This window comes from Condylura cristata, unplaced genomic scaffold (assembly GCF_000260355.1).
Source record: "Condylura cristata isolate star-nosed mole 26May11 unplaced genomic scaffold, ConCri1.0 scaffold00027, whole genome shotgun sequence".
Lineage (NCBI taxonomy): Eukaryota > Metazoa > Chordata > Mammalia > Eulipotyphla > Talpidae > Condylura > Condylura cristata.
This window is the reverse complement of record NW_004567128.1, coordinates 7,209,033-7,217,775: the sequence shown is the minus strand read 5'-3', so window position 1 is coordinate 7,217,775 and position 8,743 is coordinate 7,209,033. Positions and strand designations below refer to the sequence as shown.

At 39.8% G+C, this 8,743-nt stretch overlaps 1 protein-coding gene across 2 annotated transcripts in view; it reads left to right on the top strand.

Moving 5' to 3' along the window:
* ADGRG2 (adhesion G protein-coupled receptor G2) overlaps window positions 1–8,743 on the top strand; it is a 104,552-nt gene extending 95,809 nt beyond the window's left edge. For both annotated transcript variants that reach the window (XM_012730353.1, XM_012730352.1), the window contains 4 exons: window positions 591–874; window positions 3,065–3,166; window positions 4,174–4,326; window positions 7,085–8,743. In XM_012730353.1, the coding sequence (XP_012585807.1) occupies window positions 591–874; window positions 3,065–3,166; window positions 4,174–4,326; window positions 7,085–7,269 (724 nt within the window). In that variant the 3' untranslated portion in view covers window positions 7,270–8,743. The remainder of the gene's footprint in view (window positions 1–590; window positions 875–3,064; window positions 3,167–4,173; window positions 4,327–7,084) is intronic.

Below are 8,743 nucleotides of genomic sequence, written 5' to 3'. Positions count from 1 at the left end.
AGATGAAGGACAGGTGCGCCCACCCCGCGGCGGGAGGAGGGGGGGGGCGCGGGCGGGACAGTTCTCCGGAAAGTGGAGGATCTAATCAGCATATTGACTCTGGCTGTCATCCTAATCAACCACTAACAGTCACAGCAGCCTTTGCTGTTAAATATCTCATGAGACGGCCTAGTTGAAAACGCTCTCTACCACTTAAGTATGTACAACAAATTTGGAGGAAGTATTTTGAAAATATTATAGTTCTACAAGCCCCTGAAAAACATGAAATACAAGTTACATTATATTAGCAAAGACTCATGGGAGAGAGTTACTAAGATTTAAAGAGGGTAAAATCCTAAATATTTTAAAATACTTTTAACCACCAAGTGTTAAAAGTAACCAAATAAATTCCCAAGTTTTCATCTCCTAGAACTATAAATGATTGTGGGAAACAGAGGTTTTCTCTTTTTTCCCCCTTTTGTATTTGTCTTTTTCCCCCTTTTGTATTTGTAAGAAATCTTCAGTAAAACATTATAGATCATTGTATAATTTTGAATTATTTTTCAGCATTATAATTTTTTTCTCTGTCCCCACCCCCCACCCCATTCCAGTTGTTGGATCAACAGCAATGCTGTGTTCTATATTACGGTTGTGGGATATTTCTGTGTGATATTTTTGCTGAACGTCAGCATGTTCATCGTGGTCCTGGTTCAGCTCTGTCGAATTAAAAAGAAGAAGCAACTGGGAGCCCAGCGTAAAACCAGTATTCAAGACCTCAGGAGCGTTGCTGGCCTTACGTTTTTACTGGGAATCACCTGGGGCTTTGCCTTCTTTGCCTGGGGACCAGTTAATGTCACCTTTATGTATCTCTTTGCCATATTTAATACCTTACAAGGTAAGCTTTGCAGCGTTAAATATTCCCTGAATGATCCCAGTTGAACTTAAAAATATCACTACTAAAAGTTAGAGTATCCACAAAGTAGACCATTCTGTAGCTTAAGACATATTCACTGAAAAACAGCCCCATCTCTAAGAAAAGGTGCTTTGAGATCCTTGGGAAAAAGGCTTTCACTAAATTCAAGAACTTGTACTTTTCCCTCCTTTTCCATTATTATCTTCTTGGAGAGAACACTGAAGGGAACCTGCCAGGAACGCTTTCTGGGAGAGCCAATTTCTCTTATTCAATTTGTTCCTTACTTTAAAATAAAAAAAGTTACATGGAAGTAGAGCATGCTGCAGAAAAGCGCGCCTAGGCACTGTGGCAGTGTGAGGGCTCACGCTCCGACCTCCTAGGACTGTGTGTGATGTGAAGACAATGCGAGTCAGCAGACAGGCCCAGGTGGCTGCGCCTTAACTGGTGACTAATCCTGACAAGTTGCTCTTCTGGGACACACAGCAGGGAAGGGACGGACTGTGTGTGTGTCTACTTGGGAGCTTCCTGTTTGTTAATGAAGCCCAGCTGCAGTCGTTTCTGAACCCTCTTTAGAATTTACTAATTCATTTAGATCAGTGGTATAAAAGACTTGTCAGTGGTGATTAATTTTTAATGGAAGTGCTTTGACACTAAAACTGAGCAAGCAAATAGGTTTACATTACAATATCAATAATTTATGTCCCTTGGCCTTTTTTATTCCAAATCCTCTGTTGGGATGTCTTTTAATTGCATTTTCATCTGCTTGTTTTCATCTTTTCCTGTTGCTGTTAGGGCCCACAAGTCCTGTAATTCTGTCAGGCAAGGGATCATTTACTGGGTTTCAAGGAAATCTCAATCTGAGATTGAATCCAAATGCCCAGCTTGGCTATTGGTTCTTAATTACTTGGAGGAAGTCAGTTAATATGCTTGTTAGTTACATCCAGTTTCTATTTTTTTACCTACAATGTATCAGTTTGTGAATGGGTGTAGGTCCTGCCCTACCTAATAGTAGACAGAAGTAGATAGAAGTTTTATATGCTGAGAATTTTAAGATAAAAAATACATGTGCCAAATCACATTAGTCATAACCATGAAAGCAGGATACCTACCCTCATGTATTTAAGGTGGAAAATGAACATGCCTCTTTTTCTTCTTCCTACTCCCGTGTCTTTTGATTAAAACATGTATGGATAGATGGAAAGCATTGTGATGTTTACAAAAGAGAGCTAATGCCTTGTGAGCCTTTGGATTGATGAAATGAGACAGGTATATGGGTTCAGATCCCAGACTTGGGTGCCCATTTTGTTCATACATTAAGTTTCTCCCTTAATCCGACCTAGGGTGGCTGCCCAGGGTGACAAGCAAACATAGGTGTGCAGATTTCAAGCAGTCAGTCTTTACAGTGCATGCTATACCTATAGGAACAAACCAGGTATTTGAAAATGAAGACTTTACAGTATGTAGTCTGGAGTTAGGGAGAGGAAGACCTCAGAACTTATTCATTCATTCAGGAACTATTGACTGGCAAAAACTGTAAGGTGTAGCAGTAATGGAGCCTTGTATGAAGCCCTGTGATGGATAACGTGGGGACCGAGGTGGATGGGAGGTGGAACCTGAGGGCCATTTCAGGTGTGTAGTGTTGATCTCTTTGTGGCCTTGCGGCCAGTGGAGAATTTCCTTGAGCAGGTGGGGAGGGAAGCTGGAAGGAAATCAATGTAGTGCCTGGGCTTGGATGGGAGGGTGAAGGCCAGACAAGGGATATATCTGTGAGCTGGAGAAGAGGCAGGAAGGATGTGAGACAGATGCAGGAGAGAGCATTTGCCAGAACTTGGGAGCAGATTATAAGTATGGAGGGGCATCCTGGGTTGAGGGCTTATACTTCCAAAGCAGTGAAGGCCAAAGACTACATGTGAGAGGGGAGAGGATGAGTTTAATTGTGGAAATATGGAGTTACCATTCATTTGATGAGTGTTTTTATTTTACAAAGAGGGTACTCCCAGGATGCCCTTCCATAGCAAACTCTCTGAGAACTTTCAACTTTCTTTTCAATTTGCAAAATTTCACTTTGCCTATAGATGCCAAAGATCTTATCTTTTGTGCAAAGTAAGTTCATGACATGCAGGTCTTAGTTTGGAATTCATTGTGTTATGGGTTTTTTTCCCCCCCCCATAGGATTTTTCATATTCATCTTTTACTGTGTAGCAAAAGAGAATGTCAGAAAACAATGGAGGCGGTATCTTTGTTGTGGAAAGTTACGGCTGGCTGAAAATTCTGGTAAAGATTTACCTTTTTCTCCTTCTCTTAAATCTTGAGGGAAAGAGTGGATAAAATTTAATGCAATCAATGTCAAAGGGTTACTGGATCTGGAAATCAATGAAGGGGACCTCCTCAACAAAAAATACAGATTGTGAATATGATGGGGGAAACCCTATACAAAAAAGTAGTTCTTCATATCTGAGAACTTAAGAGAGCAATAAAAGTAATGGGTTGGGTGCTTTTTGAATGGAGCAACAGTGAAATTTTTAGATTTTATTTCCTTTTTTGAGCTCATATTTTCTATTTACCCAAAGTAATTTTAGTATTTATCTTCATGTCTTTTAAAGTTGTGGATCAACCTTTTCTCTATAGGTCCTGGCTGTCAGTTGCTTAATTTGTTAGTGTACTGGACATGGCACATAAGCCTGAGTGTATGCCTGGTTAATTTGGCTATAGCATACATTTGCTTACTTTGAAGTTACTTTCATGTATGCCCTGCTGTGTTGTAGAGCATATGGATTATTTTTAAGAAAATAAGGAAAATACAGTGCTGTTTGGAAAACTAAATTCCTTTTGCAGGAATACCATCCATGAACATGTCTGCAGTATTGCAAAGACCTGGTTGCATAAAATCTCTACTTAGAAAATACAGTACATACAGTTCAATCGTTTGCACGAATTTAAGAACCATTGATCTTCACAACACCATCAACTGGTGTTCCTAAGACAGTCCTTGGCTCTGAAAGTACTGCCGAACCCAGTAGATCTTTACAGGCATAATCAAGTTAGCTTGGGCTTTAGTTCCAAAGGGATATAGGCTACTTTTAACAAGGCAGACATCTAAAGCACAAATGTAGATACTCTAAGGTAAAAATACGTTTTATCCTACCAGCTTGTGAAATGTGTGACTCCCATGTGGGTGCTGGACTGAGCGGATTTGCTAGAGCAGGTACACTGGTGATCATCTCCTGCATTTGAGCTTCACCGTACTGTCCTGTTTTTCTGTAATGCTTATTCTGCTATAGACTGGAGTAAAACTGCTACTAATGGCTTAAAGAAGCAGACTGTAAACCAAGGAGTGTCCAGCTCTTCAAATTCCTTACAGTCAAACAGTAACTCCACCCACTCCACCACGCTGCTAGTGAATAATGAGTGCTCAGGACTCACGAGCGGGAATGGTATGTACATCTCACTACAGTATTTCTCAAGCTAGTGTTTACTTTATTAAAGTACTTTTATCCTTTAGCAGCATTTTTGCTAAGTAAAGTGAACAATTACATAGATGACTTGTGGATCAAAATATGGTTCACTTATATATAAGTTTTAGGGATACAACTTTATTCATTATAGAGCAAATATCAGAACAGCTTTTTTTTTTTAAAGATTTAGTTTTTCATAATGGGGATTAATGATGACCTAAAAGTTTTAATGTTGCAAGTCCCTATTTATGTGTAAGCAGCACCTAAAACAGTTGCTAAGACTATATCAGTTTTTAGTACATCTAAATCATACAACTCTTCAACACTTTAGAACTCCCTATTTTTTACTTTCCATGTTTTCCATGGTGTGGCTGCCTTGTGATAGTGCCCAAATCCCCCCGAAGATAGCAAATACTGCAAGATCAGCACTGGTGGCCATTTATGTCATCAATATATGAACAGATTATTGCTGCTGCACCTCCTTCGCTCATTAATTCTGACATTTCTAGCTAAACCTTCCGTTATATTTTCTTTCTTTTTTAAGACTGGCCTGCTTGTTACTCATAAAAGCTTAACCATTTCTATCTTTGTTGGCTTCTTACTAAATACTTCACATATTTATAAAAACTTAAAATTCTGCTGGAGATTATATCTTCCTTCCCTGGAGAATTTTAGGACATTAGTTACTTTTATAACAAATTCAAATAAATTTGTTAGACGGTTCATAACGCCTACCAAATAGTTTCCCGCCCTCCCAAAGATAGGAAGCCCTGCTATTTGTATAGACTTCTAAAATAAAATGAGATGCCTCCAAATCAGGGTTTCCCAACCTCAGCTCAATAGAAATTTGTGGCTAAATAATTCTTTGTTGTGGGGGTGCTGAGCATTTGGGGCTGATTAGCACCATCCCTAGTCTTCACCAACCAGATCCCAATAGCATCAACCCACTCATCACTAATTTAACAACCAAATATATCTTCAGACATGACAAAATGACCCATGGGGATAAAGTCTCTTCCCCGCTTCATTGTGTGCCATTGCTACAGAAGACAGAAACAGCTGTCACAGGCTTGTTACTGTAGATACCAGGGGAAAACCCTGGTTTCTATGCCAAACAACTGTTATCAAGAATGAGTCAAGGTAGGTTAACAGAGTAGTGGCAACGGCAGTCAAAACTGGTAAAGTAGGTGTGAAGAAGTATGCTTAAAGCAGAGCAGTCAGAGGCATGAGGTGAGGCACCAAGAATCATAGTTTATCAGGAAACCATGGCTTTCATAGAAGCATCCAGGTTCTTAAGAGCAGATTTTTCCATATTCAGAAAGAGCTCAGAGATAAAGCCTCACTTGCTCAGCTCTCAGTAAACAGTCTTTCAATGGGGAATCAAATTTGATGGAAGCAGTATATTTTATACAGCTGCAGATATGGCTGATTTGACAGAACTATTTTTGATATCTAATAGTGAGGGTGGGGGTGAATTTTGGTCATCACAATGGCCAATTGTTTATACCACGTAACATGTATGTCTGCTAGACATCCTTGACTCCTCAGTCCACACCAGGATCTGGGATAAATGACGGAGGGATAGGCAATTTCAAAAAAAGCATCTAGAAGTTTAAGGGTTTATTATGCCAGATCTACTTGTTCCTACACCAAAATATCCTCAAGCCAAAATGCCTAATCAGGACAGCTGCCTAACTGAGCTTAGGTTAACCAACATCCATCACTTACTTTGTATGAATATCGCACATTTCACCATGAGCTGCCTCAGGAGCTTGGATACCAGCAACCATTTCACTCGGCCGGTACAAGGGGTCATAGGCTCACAGTTTGGACACAGCATCACATGTTGATTCCATCACTTCTGAGCCATGTGACCTTCGACAAAGGACTTAATTTGACTCGGTTTCTGAAATGGGGATAATATCCCAGCCTGTAGAGTTATAAGTGAGATGATACTTAGAAAGTTCTTAGCACTGTTATTATCATCATTACAGTCCTAGCATTAACAAACAAATGGGCTCATATTCGGCTTTCTGTGTCATCTTTCCACAGCACAAGGGCCACCCATACCCACACCCACCACCAGGGACTGCTCAGGGTGGGGAAGGTGCAAGTCCAAATGAAGTCGCTCTAGAATGTCCGGCTGCTCCCTGGCATGGGACCTTGGGTTGGAATTGGTGGTTTCCTCTTGGGAATCAGTCCTGTCCTGATTGTCAGAGGGTTGGTTTGGCCTGCAAGAGATGATGTCTTCTTGCCATGGTTGCTGCAGAGGTGGCGCTAGTTCCTCTGGTAGAAAGTTTTATTTTATAGCACCTTAGGGAGCCAATAGCCTTGTAAGGGGATTATGGGGATCACTGTTGATTTTTTCTGAGGAGACTAGAATATTAGTTTAGGTTGTACTGTATCTATGCTACTACTTGAAGTCAATAAATGTTCAACTGGAGTTGGGAAATGGGCCCTTTAAAATGAAATATACTGCTTTGCTTCATATTTTGATCACTTCATTAAAAAAACTGCCATAGAAAACTGACTTCTGAATGAGTTTCTAATAGGATTTGCTTATTTTGAGTGTTCTTGAGAAGAAATGAAAAGTAAACAAAATATGGCAATATATCATAAATCTTTTTAAAGATAGATACTTTGTGCATACATAACAATAAAGTGATATTTATGTTTTTGTGTGTTTAAATACTTCCCAGGGATACTTCATGACACCCATTTGCCTTTCCTTACATAGGGAATGCTTCGACGGAGAAGAATGGTGTTTCTTACAGTGTTCAGAATGGGGATGTGTGTCTTCATGACTTTACTGGAAAACAGCACATGTTTAATGAAAAAGAAGATGCCTGCAATGGTAAAAGCCGTGTTGCTCTCAGAAGGACTTCAAAGCGCGGAAGTTTACACTTTATTGAGCAAATGTGATTCCTTTTTCTAAAATCAAAGCATGATGCTTGACAGTGTGAAAATGTCCAGTTTTACCTTTTACACAATGTGAGATGTATGAAAATCAACTAATTTTATACTCAGCAACCTCTGGAGGAGCATAAGCTAATTGAAGGCAATGGTTACTATCGGAAGAGGAAACCAAGACATTTTACCATGGTTTTTAAGACATTTGCTATTTGGTTTCTTCTTCATTTCAAAAGAAGATTGGTTTTTAAACAATACACTAAGACTAAAAAATAAGTAAATAAAAGCAGTTCATTTCCCACCACCTTTTAAGGCGGTTATCTTTGATAACATGTAAAGCAACTGTTGACTTCAGCCTGTTGGTGAGTTTAGTTGTGCATGCCTTTGTTGTATATAAGCTAAATTCTAGTGACCCACATGTCAAAAACCTTACTTCTACATTGTTTGTATTTATTTTCTATTGTGTAAATTGATTTCTTTGTAGAATTGTGGTTGTGTTGTTGTGTCTAATGTGATAATTCAGAAAATGCTTGCTCGTTCAGTGAATTTTGAAACTCCTTTTGGAGATTATATGGGATGTGAAGCACAGAAATTCACTGAAATTAAGAAATAATGATGACAGCCAGTTTAGAAACATGTAAGCAGACAGTGCGACAATGAGCTCATACAGTGCCTTTGACTAAAAAGGTGACCAGGAAAAGGTGCCCCCTTGGGCAGACACAGCCTTGTGGGCTCATATGCTGACGAATAGAGCGGGGTCATATTTTAGTTCCACTCACCCTCTTCAGTACACTTTGTGCAGGACACAACCTGCACAGCTGTACATGGCATTCAGTACCGATACCGTCGCTTGACTTCATCTCTAATCATCAGGGTATGGGATCAGCTCCAAGATGTCTAACTTAATACCTTGGCCTCAGAGAAGGGTGGGACTGTAATCAAGACCACATTCGGGAAAATTGTGACTGTGGAGGAGAATACAGCCACTGCCATTTCTCAGATCGCTAGAGCCTGTCTAAAAGGGAGAGTAGAGTAGGATTACCCTTTAAAAGAGACGTTACAAGGAAATAGCATTGTTGTCTTTAAAGGGTAACTTTAAAGATTGGATGTTGGGTCTGGTCTGTTCTGGACCTGCCAGAGTTACATTATTTCTAAGTGGTGTCACCTCTTGAAGAGTGTATAGTGACAAGACGAGGGGGAGCAGCTACCAGGAATGGTGACTAGCCTGCAATGCTGTTGTTTCCATATGTATCAAACCCTGATTGCTCCACTTACAGAGAACCTCCCTTGCTTCCCACCTACAGCTACTTGAGCAGTGCTTCAAGTATGTCGTCATAAGGAACATTTCAAAACCCTTAAGTGAGGTCTTTCACTTAAGTTCCCTTGCATATCTTGCAAGTGAATGTTGTATCCCAGACTAATCATAATAATGTAATACACTTCTGTGAGTGCTGATTTGTCTTTGCAATATTTCTTCTCTGATTTA